Source organism: Heterodontus francisci, chromosome 7, assembly GCF_036365525.1.
Source record: "Heterodontus francisci isolate sHetFra1 chromosome 7, sHetFra1.hap1, whole genome shotgun sequence".
Classification (NCBI taxonomy): domain Eukaryota; kingdom Metazoa; phylum Chordata; class Chondrichthyes; order Heterodontiformes; family Heterodontidae; genus Heterodontus; species Heterodontus francisci.
The window spans coordinates 84,214,614-84,236,614 of NC_090377.1; the positions used below are offsets into that span (position 1 = coordinate 84,214,614).

General features: G+C 39.6%; 1 protein-coding gene across 2 annotated transcripts in view; it reads left to right on the forward strand.

Annotated features, from left to right (window-relative positions):
- Positions 1-22,001, forward strand: part of dnajc10 (DnaJ (Hsp40) homolog, subfamily C, member 10) — a 61,727-nt gene that overhangs the window by 13,271 nt on the left and 26,455 nt on the right. For both annotated transcript variants that reach the window (XM_068035566.1, XM_068035565.1), the window contains exons 3-15: positions 469-631; positions 2,643-2,693; positions 3,812-3,894; positions 4,016-4,147; positions 4,482-4,575; positions 6,042-6,119; positions 6,737-6,780; positions 8,520-8,651; positions 12,185-12,274; positions 12,371-12,484; positions 15,224-15,338; positions 16,071-16,198; positions 19,349-19,465. In XM_068035566.1, coding sequence (XP_067891667.1) covers positions 469-631; positions 2,643-2,693; positions 3,812-3,894; positions 4,016-4,147; positions 4,482-4,575; positions 6,042-6,119; positions 6,737-6,780; positions 8,520-8,651; positions 12,185-12,274; positions 12,371-12,484; positions 15,224-15,338; positions 16,071-16,198; positions 19,349-19,465 — 1,341 coding nt within the window. The remainder of the gene's footprint in view (positions 1-468; positions 632-2,642; positions 2,694-3,811; positions 3,895-4,015; positions 4,148-4,481; positions 4,576-6,041; positions 6,120-6,736; positions 6,781-8,519; positions 8,652-12,184; positions 12,275-12,370; positions 12,485-15,223; positions 15,339-16,070; positions 16,199-19,348; positions 19,466-22,001) is intronic.

Below are 22,001 nucleotides of genomic sequence, written 5' to 3' on the forward strand. Positions count from 1 at the left end.
ATTTTCAGACCCATTTCCTTGTACTGGGTGTGCATGCGCACAATTGCAGCAGCCATTAGCAAATTCTCCTCACAGTAGCTAATTCATCCTTTTATTTAAGAATGGCTAATTTAATCAAAGGCATGTTGAGTTTTCCATTACATTTTTAAGTTTTAAAAATTGCTATTTGGAAATATGTACAGAACTGAAGTAATCTAATATTACAAAGAATTAATGTCTTGCTTTGTTTTTACTCTGTGCTTATTAGTAGAGGCTTAATTGGTTATTCTATCATCATAAAATCTGATGAATGATTAAGATAGGTACAATACTTATTCGGATATTTCAACTGCCCAGTCATCTAGTAATATCAAATGTTTGCAATTTCCAGGATATGCATATTCAATAGAGAAAATTTAAGCAACAAATTTCTCAGTTAGCCAACATTATTGAACAGTTTGAGTATTTGTCACACTCTTGTTTTAATAGAATAATCCAGAAGCACATGACAACTTTTTGAAAATAAATAGAGCTTATGAAGTTTTAAAAGATGAGGATCTTCGAAAAAAGTATGATAAATATGGTGAGAAAGGCCTTCAGGATCACCAGGGTGGGCAGTACGAAAGCTGGAACTTCTATCGTTATGACTTTGGTAAGGAATTTTTTTAATATTACTTTGCCTATAGAAGCTATGTTGTGTAAATACGTTTCATATCACACGAAAGTCTAATCAGCTTGAATTCTATTTGCTGACTATTTGAGCCTAGTCATTGTTCAACATCCAAGAACACGTGAGCAATGTTCCTGTTTCATTGAACTCAGTAGTACAGCTAACTGTAATTTGGGTCTTCTACCTGTGCATGACACCAGATCAATGCTAGTCTGGGACCAGCATCTTTTTTAAAATTGCAGCCTTCGTTTTTTTTTTACAGAACATCTGGAAATGTGTAAGAAAAATACAGAACCTATGGAAGAGACTTGCATACTGTTTTCCTTGCACTGGTTTCCTAATGTGTTTGAGTAAGCATACAGTAGCTAATAATTCAGCATTAAGAATACTGTGCATAGTTTTGGCCTCCATATGACAAAAAGTATATAGGGCACTGTGGAAGCTGCAAAAAAGATTTACAAGAATTATACCAGAACTGAGCTACGACTGTCCGGAGAGACTCAGCAGACTGAGGCGTTTTTTATCTCCTAGAAAGGAGAAGGCTGAGGGGTGACCTGTTAGAGGCGTTTAAAATTATGAACAGTTTTGACAGGACAGACTTGGAGAAGATGTTTTCACTTTTGGGGGAGTCCAAAACTAGGGACCATAAATATATAACCATCTACTTTTGAATTGCACCATCATCCCTTTTTGTCATTTAATCTCTCCTGCCTTCCACCCAATCAAAGACCTCTTTTGTTCTCTTACACCACTGCCACTGCCCACCCCCGCCCCACTCCCTTCACACATTTGCTTAAAACCTGTTACATCTCTAACATTTTCCAATTCTGATGATAGGACATCAACCTGAAATGTCAGCTTTATTTGTCTCTCCACAGATACAATCTTAACTGCGAAGTATTTCCAGCCATTTGTTTTTATTTCAGATTTCCAGAATCCACAGTATTTTGCTTTTGTATCTTAAATATACGATAGTCACTGATAAACCTGGAAAGAATTCAAGAGAAACCTCTTTACCTGGGCAGTGGTTAGAATGTGGAACTATCTACCACATTGAGTGGTTTAGAATTAACAGATGCATTTAAGGGGAAACTGGATAAGTATTTGAGGATATGCTAATAGGGTTGGATAAAGTAGGTTGTGAGGAGACTCGGATGGAACATAGCCACTGGCATAGACCAGTTGGGGTGATTGGCCTATTTCTGTGCTGTTAATTCTATGTAATGTGAATCTTTTATTTTGTTTTTTTTTTAGAACTTCTGATTTTATGTAAAATATAGCAAATGGAACTCATGTTCTTGTGCTACACCTACTCCACAGTTTTAGCATTACTGTAACATAGTTTTGACTTTGCAGTAATGCTAAACTTTTGTAGTGTAAACTGGTGCCCAGACCTGAAGCCAATTCAAAATAAAGTAGACTGAAACCCCCTATTTCAGGGAGTTTCACTCTGCTGCAGTATTAGGTCGGACCTTGACTCTGGATTCAGGCTGCATTTACCTTAACTGCGGTGTTGGTGTAAAGTGCAGCTGCTTCACAGTGATGCTGCAGTTAAAGCATAATTACATCTTTACAGTATAACCTTCATTCAATGCAACCTTTATTTGGAATCATTTGTAATAATAGGTATGAATTATGACCATCTACATCACTGTATGGAGATAGTTTTTTCTATCTTTTTAAAATGTTTTTACTGTATATTTTTGCAGGTTACAATTAACACATTTTCTTCGTGTAGCTATTTTATTCTTGTAACAAATAGCACAAAAGATTTATTTCCCTCATTGTGCATCCTCTACTTATCTGATAGCACTGAATATTTAATATTTATAGTATAATGAAATATTATGTTTTTCAGATTAAATGTTAATAGATTTAACAACAGAAATAAACACTAAATTGATTCGCCTTTTATTTTAAATAAATCAATGCAAAAACAAAGAGAGGTTAAAAGGTTCATACTCATTCTTTTTGGGTGTTTTTCCTCTCCCAGGTATTTATGATGATGATGTTGAAATTATAACATTGGATAAAGGAGACTTTGGTAAGTTTGATAGTTTCATTTAAATGATTACTGTAACTATTACAACATCTGGGACATGCTGTGAATTAAGTTACGTATGTGTCTATTCTAATCAACAAACTTTAAAAATTAACTGTGTGTTCGATAATAGTTATTGTAAACATTGAAGAGAGCTTTTGTTTAAATTCTTATACTTATCTGTGTTGATAATTATTTATAAACTGGATGAACACTGCAAATATCTTTTTAACTTGTAAAATTTCTATTACAGTTGAACAAAATGATGACAAGTACTGAGAACAAAGTCCATGTATTATCTTCAGTGAAAACAAAATACACAAATGCTAATCTGAAACAAAATCCGAATAGCTGCTGTGTGCTTTCAGCATTGTCAGTCAGCGCCTGTGGAGAGAATGAACAAGTGAATGTTTTAGAGGTCAGCTGTTATTCTGAAACCCCAACTTAATTGTTCTCTTTACAGATGTTGACTGACCTGTAGGTTTCCAGAATTTCATGTCCAAATTTCTTTACTTTTACTCATTCAAATTACATTTGTTCCCAGTATGTTTTACTCACTAAATCCTGTACCACCTGCCCCAACCCTCTACTAATGTTGCACTGTAAATGTCCATTAGGAGTCACAGATCAAGATGACTTGCCTTCTAACTTAGATGATGGGGAAAACATTCAGACTACTGTTTTTACATCTTGAACACAAAAAAGCTTTCCCCCCCAGTATTTCTATTTTTAGTGAATTTTGAGGTGCAATGGATATTTTATTAATTGTGGCTTTATTGATTCAAACCCGGAAGTTTCCTTTTAATAACAACACTGCACTGTGGTGCGTTAATATTTCTAAATTCCTACAAAAGTTACTTTTGTTTTTCTTTCTACATTGTGAAAAGATGAAAAATGCTTTCTTTTTCCCCCCCACACCCCCCAAAAAAAAAATCTGCCAAGAATAAATGACCTGCAAGATGTCTGTCCAGGGCAAAGCGATTAATCATCCTTTAGCTTTTCCAGTGAGCAGTTTACATACTCTTGAGATTTGCCAGATACTGTTGTTCAATGTGAGCCAAATTTGCTGTGATTATTTCCATGCAATTGCACCCACTTGTGCTGTTTATTTTTATTAATAGATGCTGCAGTTACCTCTGGAGAATTGTGGTTTGTAAACTTCTACTTCCCTCGTTGCTCACACTGTCATGATCTAGCTCCCACGGTATGTTTATTGCCAATGAGCTTTCACCTGTTAAAGCTAATGTTTTGAATCATCACTTCAAGGTAGTCCATTTTTCACAGTAAGAGTAAATATTTAAACCTTCATTGTTTTTGTTCTCTAGTGGAGAGAATTTGCCAAAGAGATGGATGGAGTAATCCGCATAGGAGCAGTCAACTGTGGGGATAACCGGATGTTGTGTCGTTCCAAAGGAATCACCAGTTACCCAAGTCTTTACATCTTTAAAGCAGGAGGGGTAGGCAACTTTCAAGAGTCCTGCCTTGTTTTTCCACAAGAAATGGTGTTCTACCAGCACATATGTGTAACACAGGATACTTGAAACAATAGTATTTGTCCAGTATCAGTATAATGATAAAGTAATCTTGAGACACTATCAGAAGGAAAAGTTTTTTTTTAATAACCCATATAAAGTGTAATTGTTATGAAAAATTACTTCCGATACATGTGCTACAGCATTATGATTATAATGTGCATTTTCTAACTATGCGGAGCTGCATAACAATGTTGTAGACATATTCAGTCTATTTAAATGTTAAATAGTCTAATTACTAATATTTTTATTTTTGTAGAGCCCAGTGAAATATTTTGGAGATCGATCAAAGGAGGAACTTGTCCAATTTGCTATGAAGTATGTCACAAGCAAGGTGACAGAATTATGGGCAGGTAGTTACTGTGCCTCTTGAAACATATAAAGAAAACATTAAAGGTTATTACACTCTCAAAAAAAGTTTGCATGTAGAATTCATTTTCCTCACATTCAACTGAGAGTAGTTGAAGCCTATTGAAGCCTACTTCTGTCATAGCTCAGGTTGGGTAATTCAACAGAGGCTAGGAACTGAACCTGGGGCTTTTCTTGCTGCTGTGCTTTAGCTGTTATGGCCAGGTGAGAAGGGGTCTAGGGGTGCCCTCTCAGCCTTTGCCTGGTTTAACCGTAACAGTGTCTAATTTTAAAACACCGTATTTTTAACTTCCCGCTTAGTGAATCCTTGTTCACTGCTCCAATTGTAAGGCAAAGAAATCAAACAGGTTTCCTTAGATTTAAATAAGAAAGATAGAAGTTTATTCATCTTAAACTCTAATCTGGTTAACGACTATGAATATGCGATGCGGCCACACTAGCATGCATGCATGATAAACACACACGCAGATAGAGACAGAAAAAGTAGAAGGAATAAAGGGGAAAAGTTTGAGGCGATAGCTGGTAGTAATAGACCTTTAAATTCAATGTTAAGTCTTTGGTTGCCAGTAAGTTTTGCAATTTGTTGGGGCCCAGTTCATGCTTCAATTTGTTTCGATGTCTGAGTCTTTTCTCTTTTGAGGGGTATGTGTCTTCCGTGGGTCTGGTGGCTTGGGAGAGGGTGAGAGAGACAGCCGAGAGAGAGGCTTTTTTGTTCCAGGTCCCAGTTCAAAACTCCCTTCTGTTCCTTTCTGTGTGGCACAATTCAAAAAAACCCAGGTTGCGCAGCAGGTTAGTCATGTGATTAGCACCTTATTTGGAACAGTCTCTCTTACGAGGTTTGTGGATTGTATTACCTTAGCAGTCTCTGGAATGCGCTTCCTTACACCTTCAGTGTCTGATGATCAAAATCCATTTGGGTTAATTGTCTTCACAAGCAGCGTCTCTTAGTATGCAAATGTCCTTCCAGCCCAGTGCCTGGTGATCTTCAAACAAGTCATTTCTTCACTCCAGCAACAGTTTAAAATCAGTGTTCATATGACAAAATGAAAATGCCTCATTCTTGACAGGTGGGGGTCTGCAGGACACAGTTTACATTTTTTTGTTAAACTGAAAAATTTCCAAATTAAGGCACTAGTTTATGTATTTCAGGTAAGGATAGAATCAGGCTCAACTTGATGACTCTTAACTGCCATATAAGAATAATAACCATTTGGACAATGCATTAGAGAGTGATGCACATTACTGAGCTTTATCTCAGCAAAGAGAGGAGAAGGGAGAAGACTAGCTGGAAAAAATTGGTGGGAAGAAATGAAACAGGTTCAAAGGGCAGTGTAAGAACCCAACACTGGATTGCTGCTTTAACAAAATATTGCAACTAAACTAACAATATAATGTAATCTGTAGGAAGATTATATGTTACATGAATATTGACCATGGTTTTTATTGCTAGGAAATTTTGCAAGTGCATTCAATACAGCGTACTCTTCTGGAATTGGATGGCTGGTCACTTTGTGTGCTGAAACAGGAGGTAATATAGTGATTTTGGTGGATGTTTCTGGTTAGAGAATAGGCTAATGTCAAATATGAGAGTTGTTATTGAATTACAGTTAGAAATTTTCAGTTTCTTTTTCTTTCACTTTCTCATTTTTCTGTGCTCCCTTTCAGTCCCCCCAATATGTGCCTCCTAGCAATTAACTGAAACATACTGCTCAGTAACGCAGGTGGAATTGGATGCAATGAGCTGAGCCAGTCCTGATATTGAATTTCAACCTAACTAGTTAGCTACATGCATGAATAAGGGAAGCGAAATCTAGAACTGAATAATTTATGAGTCAGGAACAGAGGGCAGAGATATCACAATCAGCGCTGGGTACAGATAAGAAAAGAGGAACCTGGGTGAGAACTATTGGGTGTAAGAATTTAACAGAATAGCCTGAACAGCTGATTGTGGGGCAGAGACCAGTGAAGCATGATTGCATTAATTTGGGTTGTGCAACTACGTAGTAGGAAATAAAATATTAAACTTTATTAACATTAAACTTGATATTGGCACTACCTCTGCTACTGACCTCAGTCTAAATGAATTTTTCATGAAAAAGTTGCTTGGAACAATATAGGAATTTTTCATGCACTTTTTTTTTGTAGATTGCTTGTCTTCACAGACACAGCTTAAGTTATCTGGAATGCTGGTAAGTCTAGTGTTTGTGAAATTAAAACTTGATGTGTTTGCTGTCTAATATAAAACAACCCACTTGCTATTATTCTGTAATACTGTTTTGATTTTCCATTGACTGAAAGTTTACCATCCATGATTTACTCTCTAATGCAGTCATAGAGACTGGTTCATTTTAAAATTTATTTGACAGCGTGAACCACAAATCTGTGCAGTAAGGTTGATTCCTGGTCCTTGTTGACTTAACTGTCCTCAGCAGTTGGTGATGAGATCTACAGCTTGTCTCAGCACTCCTTAGCTAGAGAAAATTGTCAGTTCCCACTTCTGACTGCTGTTCAGTAATCTCCATTGGAAAGCACATGTGTATAAGCATTAGGTGAAGGCAGAATTTGGTTTTGCTGTAATGCAGTCTATAGTTGAATAGCCTATCAACCCTCATTCTTTTTAGATCTGCATATGAAGTATAGAGTGAGATACTGAAACACACCTTAGTGGCTGTCCAACTGTAGCCAGTGGCAATGAACACCTTCAGAAATGGAGGTGAGATAATCAAAAAGTATTTGTAGACAAATGTGATTTAACATGTATTCATTAGACTTGGTTCTCGATGGGAATTTTGCCTCCGTTACCAATTAGTCCCGATTTGTGAATAATGCATAGATCAGTATACTAATTTCATTCTCCATGGTTTCCAACTTCTAACTCTATTTTACAAATATACAGAGTATACATATAGATGATGCAGGGGTGTGTGTTGGTGTTTTGATCTGTATGCTTACTGACAGACAAGCAGTTGGCTTCAGACAGGCTGTTGGTCACAGAGAAAGCTGTTGGCTTTGAAAGTAGCTGGGCTCAGGAGGAAAGAGGCTGTTGGGAGCCAAGGTGTTCCTGTTTTGAGGCAGGCCTGTGCTCGAACTGGGAAGTTCAGATCTGGGAGATTTTATACCTCAAAAGAGAGCTGTGAAATTAAGGAAATTGAAGTGAATTCCTAAGAGCTGTGGGACATTTTGGATTGGTCCCAGGGGAAGTGAACAAACTGCCAAGATCTTGTACAGTACAGGGGAACACTTGGGGGTGAAAGTAACAGTCAAACAGGAGGGTTTTGTTGAGATTTAGCGCGTAAAGTATATGTCTCCATGTTCAGTTAAGATTTTACATTTAAAGTATAAGTTACTCCAAATTGTAGTGTTACCTTAGTACTGTTTTGCTTTGTTTAACTCTTGTACAGTAGCATCTTTTGTTTAAAACATGAAATCTTATATAATTCTTTCAGTAATAACTGAGAATTGGACTTTCTCTTTTTAAAAGTTAACAGCCCCTAACAGGATTGTAACACTATAACAAAAAGTAGAGATGTACTGCCTACTTCTGATATCCGTCACCTTGATGAATAAAAGGGAACTACAAAATGTACAGGTCCTCAATAAAAGTGTTATGGTTGGGCAGCATTTTGGTGTTCATAAGTGGTATGATGCAGATTTGTGCTGATGAATTGTGATCTTTGTTGTATTATCAGAGAGAGAAGCTAATTCTTCACTGAGGTGAAAATAGTCCGGTAAATGCTTTCACCTGCTTTGATTTTGCTGTTTCTTACTGATAAAACACTCCAGAGACTTTTGTAATTTATATTTAATTTTGAACAATCCTAGAACTAGGAAGAAAACTAATCTTTTAAAGTGTCTGTTGTTTGCATTTGAATATTAAAAAGCTTTTAATGTTCCGTATTAAATCCAACATGGGTTTGATCATTCTTAGGAAGGACTTGCTCGTGTGGGCTGGATGGATTGCACAACTCAGGCTCAACTTTGCACAGATTTAGAGATAACCACCAGTACGACAATTTATTTTCCACCTGGTTCTACCATAAAACAGAAAGGTGGGATCTTGGTATGTATTTATATATGTATATATTTATACAAAACATACACACAAACAATTAAGTGTTCATATCTTGTGACTTGACCAGTATTAGACACTCTTACACTGCTATCAAACTGTACAGGGATCAAGAGATATAGGGAGAAAGCAGAAACAGGGTACTGAATTAGACGATCAACCGTGATCTTTTTTGAATGGTGGAGCAGGCCTGAATGGCCGAATGGCCTACTCCTGCTCCTATATGCAATGTTTCTATGTATTTGACTATTCAACAGGAATGCAGATTAATACTTTGATTTTCAGAACCTGTTTGTTGTATTTGCTTTAAAAACTACTAGTTGATCTCTCCACTTAATAGATGAATCTTCAACAAGCCTTCACCCCCACCACTTTGACCCAATTCCTGCTGTGTCATCTCTGACTCTATTGTAAGCATGTTGAAACATTTTGTTACATACAGGGTCCAATGGAAGTATGTGTTGGTGATTAGCATCTGGAATCACTGTTCCCTCCACAAATGTTGGTTTTCTAATGAGGCCCTTGCTATCCACAACTTTATTGTGAATGATTGCATCAACATTTTCCCGCTCTCAAGTCTTCCCAACTGACTTCACTTTTCACCACCTCCATTTTCAAATCTATGTGACAATGCCCTCGACTTTTCACTTATTTCTCTGGCTCCTTTTGAGCTACTCGCCATTTTCCACATCTTTTGCCTTTCCTTTCAAATCCTCATTGTTTATTGTCCCCCTCCCAACCAATTACAACCCCAAGTTCCTCGCTGAAATATCTTCCTTTCCCAGTTCACTACACCTCTGTTCCGTGCGATTCCTCGTGCTTGATAATTTCAGTCTTCACCTTATTTCCCTTACCCTCTTTTTCTTTTTGAATTTGCTTCCTTCCTATTCACTGTAAATTTCTTTCTCCACAAGCTCACCTAACCATTTTCATGGCAATCCCCTGAATCCTGCCATCTGTCACTACCTGTTTAGTGGCATGTTAGCACATCCTTTGTATTCTTCATTATCCATATCTCACTACCTTCCTTTTACCTCATCTCATCCAGCATCTGACCTTGGGAATAACTCTCCCATCTAGTTCACAACTGTACTTTCTGACTCTCAGCTGCTTAAGGTCAAAAGTGTCCAGAAACAGCGATATAAATTTTTTTTTTCCTGTATCAGTGCATTTTTTGTGTTTATTATAAATTTAACTTTTAGAGGTAATTGTTTTGCTAGGATGTGCTTGCTCAGTTTTTTAAGCTGAGATTATACAACCAAGATGGTTTAAAGATCTGATTGCTTCCTGCAAAAGAGGGTGTAATTCATTAGAGAAATTGGTCCTCCAGAATCAACTTGAGAGAGTGGCCAGGGAGGAGAATAGAAACAGTGGAGAGGGAACTGAGTTCATGGCAGGGATCAAAAATGAAGGCTTTGGTCTTCCCAGTGTGTAGTTGGATCAAGGACAAGCAGACTGATGACATGGGCAATGGAGGGGTGAAGAGAGATGGTGGTGGGGTAGAGCTGGGTGTTTTGAGTGTACATGTGGAACCTGATGTGTACTGCCCCACTGTGACAGCATGACGTAATCAAGAAATATGAGGAGGAGTCAAGGATGAATTCTTGGGGGAGTCCAAATGTAATGGTGTAGAAACAGGAAGGGAAGGCATTACAGGGGACTTTCTGACTTCGACTGGATAAGAAAGGACAGAAGCAGGTTTTAAAAAAAATTTTCGTGGGATGTGGGTGTCTCTGACAAGGCCAGCATTTGTTGCCCATCCCTAATTGCCCTTGACAACTGAGTGGCTTGCTAGGTTATTTCAGAGGGCAGTTAAGAGTCAACCACATTGCTGTGGGTCTGGAGTCACATGGTAGGCCAGACTGGGTAAGGACAGCAAATTTCCTTCCCTCAGGGACATTAATGAAGTAGATAGGTTTTTACAACAATCAATAATTTCATGGCACCATTACAGAGACTAGCTTTTAATTCCAGATTTTATTTTTTTATTAATTAATTGAATTTAAATTTCACCTGCTGCTATGGTGGGATTTGAACCCATGTCCCGAGGGATTTAGCCTGGGCCTGGATCACTAGTCCAGTAACGTTACTACTACCACCAACTCCCCCACTTGTGAAGGCAGTTCATCATCTGGAAGGTGGAGGAGAGGCATTGGCAGAGGATGGTGTGGTCAACTATCAAAGGCTCTAGACAGGTGAGAAGGATGAGGAAGGATAGTGCACCATGGCCACAATCACAGAGGATGTCATTCATGACTTTGATTAGGGCTTTTTCAGTGCTGAGACGGGGGTGGAAATCTGATTGGAAAGATTTAAACGCGGAATTTCAGAAAAAATGGAAATGGATTTGCAAGATGCCAGCATGTTTGAGAACTTCAGAGGGGTGGTAGTTTGCAAGAATGAAAATTTCTTGTGCATATTAAGTTTTTTTTTTGTCTTTTAATTTGCATTGTAAAGACAGGGATGATATGCTTCCAGAATTATTTAGGATCGCTGGGTACTTGTGCTTTCACTTACGTAGCTTCACAAAGTTAGGTAATCAGCACTTCGATGCACTATATTACAATTTGTGTGATGGTTGAGCTGGCACTAACTGCTTTAGCCACCTCCTTGCATACTGCTGCCACTGCCCTTTTTCTGGAGATTCCTAACTTCCTACTAGAGAGCCTATCTCTTTGTCTTTATCTGTCAATATAACTTCCAGAGATGCATCTTGGAACCATGGAGCTTTAATTACAGCAGGCACCCAAATACCACTTCTCATTTTTCTAGTTGAAGCCCCTTGTTTTCTCTCTGTCTCTCACTCGCTCGCTCTCTCAAAAGTTACTGTGTCACTTGCATGGAGCAATCATGGCAAGCTTAACAATTAAACAGTTATGCATTTGCTATGATATAAGGACCCAAGGCAAGACAGTGACTAAGAATTGATAGTTGAGTGGATTATGCATTGTGAAGGGATTCTATGCTGTTCACTGTCGTGTAGTGAAGAAACCCAGAAGCAGGTTAAGGGTCTTTTCACAAATGCTTCCTGGGTATCTCTAAGTTGAGTCTCAGTTGATAGCATATGCAACGTTACTTAATGAAGCAATTATCATATGTTTACCAAGGGTAACTATCCAGATCTAACGAGCCAATCATGACCCCTTTGATAGATTGGGTCTGATAACTGGGATTATGGCTTCTGTACAGAGAATCCCTCCTAACTTTTTATTACTTCGGTATACTTCTACAGTGTATGCGGATGATTTGAGATGAAGATGGATACATGACAGAAGGATGCAGATAGTGCAGGAATGCCTGCAGCACTATCTATTTGCAAAAGTCATGACATTTTCATGTGTGTGCTCAGCATGTGGTTTCTTCTGTTATACTAGGTTATACATCAATGTGTATGTGGGTGTATATGATTTGAATAATAAAGACAGCCCTAATGGATAGGCAAGATTATTGTTCTGTCTTGCATGTCCTATGTAAGTTGCTTTCTACAACTCCTCTGTAGTCTATATTAAATTATTTTTCCACAGTTCCTCAATAACCTGGATGCCAGAGAAATTTATATTGAAGTAATGGAGTATTTACCAGGTCTGGAAAAGCTCACTGAACATTCATTCCAGGTATGTCCAAATGAAAATTAGCATAAGAATGGAACAGAAATGTGCTCAATGTAGCAAAGAAAGAACAGAAACAACTTTATACTCTTCCTTTTCCAGAGCAAGTTAGCCCACCATCGCTGGCTGGTTTTCTTTAAGTTTGGTGACACAACAGAGCCTGGTGAATATGAGTTTAAAAAAACTCAGGTTCTTCTACAAAGTGACAATATCCAGGTACAACAGTTTAAGTGTATTAAATAATTGTAAAATGTATGATCAAACTGCTTTCGAGATGGCCATGTGTAACCAAGCTCTACAAACCAGCGAGGTCCCAGGTTTAATCCCAGATCTGTGGCAAATTTCTTGATTCCAGTTCGCCTGATAGCCAGGGCATTACAATTGGCCTCAGCATTCCTGGTTAGAGAGGGGGAAATTAGTGCTCTTTCTCACTCCGAATCACTTTACATGACCCCTGCATGAGCTGAGGTCAGGATTGTGCTTGGTTATGATGTTATATGCAATTGACAAAACTGCCAGCACTTGACGTTTAAGGTCATATCTGAAGAATGGAAAAAAAGAAAAGGATATGTTTCAATTCAATTTCCTAAGAATAATCATGTTATTTTACAAACAGGCAAAGTATTCACTTCCTTTAATATAGCTCCCACTAAATACTCACCCAAAAAATATGTTGCAGTGAAATGATTAGAGATACAGCACTGAAACAGGCCCTTCGGCCCACCGAGTCTGTGCCGAACATCAACCACCCATTTATACTAATCCTACACTAATCCCATATTCCTACCAAACATCCCCACCTGTCCCTATATTTCCCTACCACCTACCTATACTAGTGACAATTTATAATGGCCAATTTACCTATCAACCTGCAAGTCTTTTGGCTTGTGGGAGGAAACCGGAGCACCCGGAGAAAACCCACGCAGACACAGGGAGAACTTGCAAACTCCACACAGGCAGTACCCGGAGTCGAACCCGGGTCCCTGGAGCTGTGAGGCTGCGGTGCTAACCACTGCGCCACTGTGCCGCCCGTAAATGGTTTTATCGGCCTAATTACTCTGACTGACTTTGTTGTACTTGGAGTGCATAACGTTCATTATATGGTACTTTCATTTTGGTAGTGCTACATTATTGAAGGTTGATCAGGCTGGTGTTTTTACTTAATACAGGGAATCTTAATTCAAACAGAAAAGGGATCAGTGACCAGCTGGATGTCATTAAGGTCTATGAAGAGTTTAAATTCTCAAGGGATGCTAATGTGTGGCAGTAGGGAAGTGGGATTTCCCTGGACTCTCGGGTAGGATTGTGGAACAGGACTGCAGAGAGAAGACCGTGTCTATGAACGGATTGATGAATGTCCTATGTATGTTTAGTACAAATCCTTCTTGTGGAAGGTGTCAGGTTGAGTCACATCTGAAGAATAAATTTTTTTGGATGACAAAAGCAATATTTGAATAAGCCTTTTGCTCAGTTGGAAGTAGGGTAATTATGCATGAGGCCAATTTCGCAAGGAATGGCAAGGCCATTTATGGTTTCAGTAGCCACTACGACCTACTATCAAATTTGCAGTTTGTATATGTATTGAAGGATTCCAAGTTGGCCTCTGCATCAGCTGCATGCAGAGGTTGTGAGAATCAGCCTCCATGTGTCTATCCAATTCCTCCAGTACATGGCTCAGAATTTACTCTCAATGAGCGACACAGGCTGTTTTCTTTTGCCGTGATGGATTAGTGGAAGGATATGATTCTGTGTGGAGCTCTATTCACGGGTTTTAGAAGTCCCGGAATTGGTGGTGAATCTCGAAGAAATGGGGAAAGCAAGCTCCTGCATGATGTGGATCGTATTGAGCTGCAGGAATCTTGCCTATTTCAGTGATGCACTTCTCATTTTCTTTGAAAACGCTTGCAGTAAGAACCTCTGGGAAATGGCTGTTCCACCACAGGGGAAGAAAGGGCTAACAGTTTTTCTCCAGTTTGCCAGGTCAGGGTGTTACTTGCCTTTTGTGGGATTTCGTGCAAGCAAGGAGGTGGGGAAGCAAGTGGAAAGGCAACACTCTTCTGTCGGAGCTTCCAAGCAACAAGCTCTTATAATTAAGATGTTCAATAGTAGTATTGTCTAAAATTAGGAAGATTGAAATGTCCCTTGATGACTTATTAAGTTAATCCCGTAAACTATCTATGCCAAAAGACTTGCAGGTTGATAGGTAAATTGGCCATTATAAATTGTCACTAGTATAGGTAGGTTTTAGGGAAATATAGGGACAGGTGGGGATGTATGGTAGGAATATGGGATTAGTGTAGGATTAGTATAAATGGGTGGTTGATGGTCGGCACAGACTCGGTGGGCCGAAGGGCCTGTTTCAGTGCTGTATCTCTAATCTAATCTAAATAATAAGCTCCCAAACCTAGGATCAATCCCTGGTCTTTGCTGAGTTAACTGAATTCAGTTGGACTATGGTTGTGATATATTACAATCTTCCTCAGTAGCCATGGGTTAAGGGGGAATAAAATACCAGGAATTGCTTCTGTGATTATATCTATTGATTCCTACTGGAAGTACATTTGTGAACATGAGTTAAAAACAGGTTTGGGCTTGTCTGTGGTGCCCCGGCAGTCAAATAGCCAACAAACAATTATGACAATGAATGAGGTACAAGACGACAATCCTCACCTGTTGAACCATACCCTTCAAGAAGGGAGAAAATTTGTGTTGGGAGGGAAAAGTTAGGGTTGCTTAACTTCCTGCTTGCTCTGTGGAGTTAATGTTGCGACACCCATATTTCTGGCTGTCTCAAAGGCAATATGCTTAAAATTTCTGTTAAATACTTGTTTTGTGTAATTACATGTAAGCTGGCGATTTATATGATTTTTCAAGTGACACCAGCAAAGTTCAAGCAATATTCCTAAAATTGTGACATGAAGATAAAATACTTTAACCCTAAGTTTTTTTTTCTAGGTTGGAACTTTTGACTGCCATGCAGGATCACGCATCTGCAAGAGCCTCTATTTCCAACAGCCTTGTGTTGTAATATTCAAAGGCAGTGGAACACGTGCCTTTGAAATACATCATGGTAAAGACTCTGTTCTTGTGTTACCGTAGCATTTATGAAAACAAAATGTATGTTTTTAACATCTTGGCTGTTCTCTATTTATAAGTTATTCTTGTTCTGGGCAGATGACTTGGGAAAGATAATTTCTGGGGAAGGCTTTGACTGGCAAAATAAAGAGGTTACAAAATGTGCGTTTTATGGTCTGCATTGTGTCATTTTGGCTCAGTGGTAGGACAGGTGTCTCTACATCAAAAGTTTGTGGGTTGAAGTCCTAGTCCAGGACTTGAGTACATAATCCAGGCTGACACTTGAGTGTAATACTGAAGGAGCGCCACCCTGACAGAGATGCTGTCTTTCCGATATGAAATTAAACAAAGATCACATCTGCCCTTGCATGTGGATGTCAAAGAAGACGTCAAAGAAAGCATGCCACTATTTGAAGGTGACTTCTTGAAGAGTTCTCTTGTTATCCTGTCCAACATTTATCTATTTACCAGTGCCACCAAAAAAAACCTACAGAACACCAGTAGTTACACTTAAGAAGTAAATCATTGGCTGTGAAATACTTTTGAATGTCCTGACATTGTGAAGGGATGTTCTTTTCATGTTGTGTAGCATTTACATCTGCTACAAAGTCCTTTGCCCAGGATGATCTCTCTCTTGCCTGCTCTCTTTCTCGTGCTATCTATTGACTATGAAATGTGTAATTGTATGTATTGCATTCAGATTTCATGATGCATTTTACCCTAAAAGGTAAGAAGGTTCTCTACGACATAGTGTCCTTTGCCAGAGAGAGTATCAATGCGCCTGTCATCACGCTTAGTCCGAAGAATTTTCCGAAGAAAGAAAGAGAACCTTGGCTTGTGGATTTTTTTGCACCAGTAAGCTCTTTCTTGATAATTGAGTATAGAAAATAAGCTTGTATTAACAGTGCTGGTTTGCCATATCATTTTACTGATTGAAGCATTCTTTTGGCATCATGGTGTGGTCTAATTTTTCCAGATACACATTAAAATAACTCAGTTGCAGTCTGATTTCTTTTTACTGAATTTGCCATGATTTAGAGACTTGCACTATGCTAATGAAGTGGAATTTGGAACTGGTGTACTAGTCCAAATAGGAGCATGGGAGCAGAGTGGGGGTGGGGAAGGTTGGTGGGGCGGGGGTGCAGGGGTGAGCAGTACAAGGTGAATGCAGTGTAGATTGTAAGTTGAAGCTTACAGATAAGACCATAGTATAGCGAGCCTGACCCTTGCACTGCAGTACCCCCACCATGTAAGTACATATTTCATTTCTAAAATGAGTTTTTTAGTAAAACCCAGCAATAATTGATTACATATGGATATTATTTGTGATCCTTTCTTTGCATTTGAAAAAAACCTAAAAAAAGTACTCATTTTAACAATTAATTGCTGAACATGTGTGCTACTGTCAATATGCTAAGTTAATCCTTTATGAAGAAGAATACATTTTTAGTATTATTGAAGAATGTGCAGTGTGGAGTGAAAAAGACCATTTGGTCCATCAAATCCACTCTGTTCCAACTTTATATGTGGCTATTCTAACATAGACCACACCTCTCCTATCACCTAATTATGTTTCAAAAACTCCTCACATCCATTTAGTAACATAGCACTTAATCTCCACTTGAGTGAGAAATTAAAAAATTCCAGTGATGGCTATAATCAATAACAAAGTTAAATTACTTTTGATATTCTCAATCCCCCAAAGCACCATTGATGAGCGAAATCTAATGCAAGTGGCTAATAATTTCTCTCAGTTGGGGTCACTGAATGTACATTTGAAATTTTATGACAGGCACTTCCCTTGTGCACTCATAAGGGGAGAGGTGAATCCTGCCTCTGATTAGATGACGTACAGTGTTCTGTGTTCCTGGTAGGTATTGGCCAATAGGCACTTCTTTTTAAATCACCTGTATGACTACCAATCTCCAGAACAGCCCGTCAAAGGAAAGGGTTGGGGACTTTGTTTTACTCAGTTTCAATACATATCTCGCCCTTTTGGAGTACAGAACTGAGCCTGAATCTGGAATATAGTCAGACCACCTGTTTTAATTCTAATTTGTTCACCAAAGCCTTGTGGCCACCTGTCATTGAGCTGTGCTGTCCTGCAGCATGTCAATATGAAGATTGCTGTTGCACTCAGTATGTGCTGAGATAGAAGCCCCGCTAACACCTTCTCATAGTAGTGTAGGTAGGTAATAAATGTGGTTTTGTCCATATTCACCAAGTTTATAAAGAGCCAAAACTATTAAAAGATTTCTGCTTCAGGCTACCCATTTTGCACTTTCATGTATGATTCATGTAAATTTTGATAAATTGCATTTTGTTCCATGCTGCTCTTGGAAATGAGATTTGATGCTAGAGCAGGCAGCCTGAGTGTGAGCAATGCTGCTGATATCATCAAAGAAATAGGAAGGTGGCATCATTCTGTTGTGGAGAATTGAGGAATAATATCTCTAAATTGGGGATGGGAGGATCCTCTTCTATCCCCACATCATATTCATGATAAGTGGGAAAAATCAATGAAGGATATTAAGTACTACAATCTTTCAATTTAGGTAATAAAAAATAAAGCACCGCCATATTTTATTTTATTTTTGTATGAAAAGGAATGTTCTAGGACTGTCCAGGAATTTTCAAGTACATAAATTACTTGTTTATATGTATATATTGAAAAAGATAAACATAGAAGTGGGTTTTCTTTAGCTGAGACATGAACTGTTGGTAGGTTTATTTTTACTATCTATATGATTAAACACTAAACTCTACTCCAATATGTTATGGCTAGATTGCTCTTTAAGCTCCTTTGGCCATGTACTGATAGAGAACACTTCACCAACCAGTTACTAGGAGTTATTGTGTTAAATATTTCAATAAATATCATTTTCTATTAAACCTTCTGGGATTATTCATAATTCATAATAGATGTATTTATGGTATAATATATCACATTTTGAGGGAAGTGAATGGATGTGATAACTGTCCTTTCATCCCATAGACCTGGATTTGAGCCCAGCAAAAACAGAGCAGAAATATTGGGCCAAGTTTTGCTGCAAATGTTGAGAACCCGATGTGAGGGCTATTTCTGGGACCCGACCCCACTCTTTTCAGTAGTGCGCCCACCGACTTAATTTTATAGGAGGCGGCCAATTAGTACGTCCCTCTGCGTTTGCCGTCAAATTAGGGATGGCAGAAGGGCCAAGGGCCAATCAGAGCACCCGAAACGAAGGGCGGCCAGCTGCCCCACTGTGAAGGTTGTGTGCTGCTAATCTGAATGGAGCAGGAGAGGGCAGCACAAGATGGAGGTGCGATAATGATGATGTGACGGGCAATCAGTACTTTCTGCCCCAGCACTATCCAGTGGATCTGTCTGCAGCTGAGGCATATTCATTTGCAAGCTTTTACTCCTGTGAGCAGGCAAGCTGCGGGCAAAGTGGGCAAAATTGCAGTACATTCGCGAAAAGCCTAATAATTACATCCATAATTGCTTCAACTATCTGACTGTCACCGCCAGCTGTGTTGCTGTTACTGCTGTGCTCCAACCTCTGGGAAATGCATGAAGAGGCAGGAAGATGTAAGGCAGCTGGCCCGATGCCTTTCCCAGCACCCCCACCCAGCCTCCAAAGTTGCCGCTATGGGGCTGGGAAAATTCTATCCATAATCAATTTAATATCTATCGAGAATCCCATTAACATGCATTTTGGCTAATTTTTGCGTTTCCATCAACTTTATTGTGAATGGGTGCACATCAAAACCAATAGTACCAATCTGTACGGAGCAAACTTTTGCATTTGCTTGTGTTGATTTTGCTATTGCAATTCATTGAAGATTCATTAGAGATATAGTGACAAATCACAAACACCCTATTAAGCTTAATGGATCCCTTCTATATCTGTTGTATGCAAGAAGTTGTCGTAAATTGTACAATCAATATCAGATATTTCACATTTAAGTATATTAATGTTATCTGTGACTGAAAGCAACAACGTATGTCTTCATCATTTTCAGTGGTGTCCTCCTTGTCGTGCCCTTTTGCCGGAACTGCGTAAAGCTTCCAAACAATTGGCGGGTCAGCTTAAGTTTGGAACATTGGATTGTACAATCCATGAGAATTTGTGTAACACAGTGAGTATGAACATTTTTCATACTAATAGTCATTTGGTGGTACAGAACTTGTGAACTGATGAAAACAGAGACGTTTTGTTGAAGCTTTTTGTCTTGCACTCATCAGGACAATACACAAGAATACCAATGTAGAAAATAGGAGCAGGAGTAGGCCATTCAGCCCTTCGAGCCTGCTCCACCACACATTATGATCATGGCTGATCATCCAACTCAGTAACCTGTTCCCACTTTCCCCCCATATCCTTTGATCCCTTTCGCCCCAAGAGCTATATCTAACTCCTTCTTGAAAACATATAATGTTTTGGCCTCAACTGCTTTCTGTGGTAGCGAATTCCACAGGCTCACCACTCTCTGGGTGAAGTAATTTTGCCTCATCTCAGTCCTGAAAGGTTTACCCAGTATCCTTAGACTATGACCCCTGATTCTGGACTCCCCCACCATCGGGAATAACCTTCCTGCACCTACCCTGTCAAGTTCTGTTAGAATTTTATAGGTTTCTGTGAGATCCCCCCTCACTCTTCTGAGCTCCAGCGAATATAATCCTATCCGACTCAGTCTCTCCTCATACGTCAGTCCCGCCATCCTAGGAATCAGTCTGGTAAACCTTCGCTGCACTCCCTCTATAGCAAGAACGTCCTTCCTTAGATAAGGAGACCAAAACTGCACACAATATTCCAGGTGTGGCCTCACCAAGGCCCTGTGTAATTGCAGCAAGACATCCCTGCTTCTGTACTTGAATCCTCTCGTTATGAAGGCCAACATAGCATTTGCCTTTTTTACTGCCTGTTGCACCTGCATGTTTACCTTCAGCGACTGGTGTACGAGAACACCCAGATTTTGTTGCATATTCCCCTCTCTCAGTTTATAGCCGTTCAGATAATAATCTGCCTTCCTGTTTTTGCCACCAAAGTGGATAACCTCACATTTATCCACATTATACTGCATCTGCCATGCATTAGTCCACTCACTCAACTTGTCCAAATCATCCTGAAGCCTCTCTGCATCCTCCTCACAATTCACCCTCCCACCCAATTTTGTGTCATCTGCAAATTTGGAGATATTACATTTGGATTCCTCATTTAAATCATTAATATATATTGTGAATAGCTGGGGTCCGAGCACCAATCCCTGCGGTACCCCACTAGTCACTGCTTGCCATTCGGAAAAAGAGCCGTTTATTCCTACTCTTTGTTTCCTGTCTGCCAACCAATTTTCTATCCATTGCAATACACTACCCCCAATCCCAGGCGCTTTAATTTTGCATGCTAATCTCTTATGTGGGACTTTGTCGAAAGCCATCTGAAAGGCCAAATAAACCACATCCACTGGCTCCCCCTCATCAACTCTACTAGTTACATCCTAGAAAAATTCTAGTAGATTTGTCAAGCATGATTTCCCTTTCGTAAATCCATGCTGACTTTGTCCAATTCTATCACTGTTCTCCAAGTGTAAGGGAAAGCAGCATACAGTATAAATGTGTAAGACAAAAAGCTTCAACAAAATGTTTGTTTTCAGCAATACTCAATTTTTCATACTATTGCTTAACAACAAATTACATTTAAATATCACGTTTAATATATAAAAGGTCCAAAAATACTTCACAGAGTTGTATATTAAAAAGAGACATTAGATGGGGTGGCCAAATGCTTGGTCAAAGAGCTGGGTTTCAAGGAAGATGGAGAGGCAGAGTGGTCTAGAGAAGGAATTCTACAGTGTAAGGCCTACATAGCTAAAGGCACAGCTGCCAGTGGTAGGGGTAGGGGTGGGGGAGGAGAAACAGATGTCAATCAGGACAGAGTTTTTTGTAGAGCTAGTTTTGATAGAAATTAGTAGATTAGAGTTTGGGAGGATCAAGGCCAGGAAGAGATTTAAACAGGATGTGAGAACTTTAAAATTTGAAGTCTTTAAGAACATAAATAGGAGCAACACTACTCTGCCATTCAACAAGATCATGGCTGATCTTTTAGCACAACTCCACCTTCCTGCACTATCCCCTTATCCCTTAGTTCAATAGATTTTTGGGTCTAAGGCCAGAATTTTACGCCCCTCCCACATGAACGGGCTGGTGGTGAGGGACGGGGAGGTGGTGCGATGGTGGTGGGGGATGCCGTAAAATTGAGTGGGAGGTGAGGCTTCCCGTTCCCAACGCCTTCCCGTCCCCAACGCCTTCCCGTCCCTGTTGTAATTTTACGAGGGGCGGTGGTGGCAAGAAACGATCTGCCCATCCCAGGCCAATCAAGGCCTTTAAATGGCCAATTAACTACCACTTAAGGGCCTCCTGCTGCCACTGGTATTTTGCCAGTGGGCGGCTCAGGCTCCCAGAATGCTGCCAGGTAAAACCTGGCAGCCTTCTTGAGGGCTGGGGGTGGGGCTCCTCCAAATCGGGCACCCTGTGCCCCACGGAGGGCCCCCTCCCCACTACCCAACCGCCCCCACTGCACAGTACTCCCCACCCCCCCCCCCCCCCCCCCCCCCTCACCCCGTAACCAACACCTCCCCCACCTTGCCTCGCCGGGGCCCGGCCGATTGTCCGCAG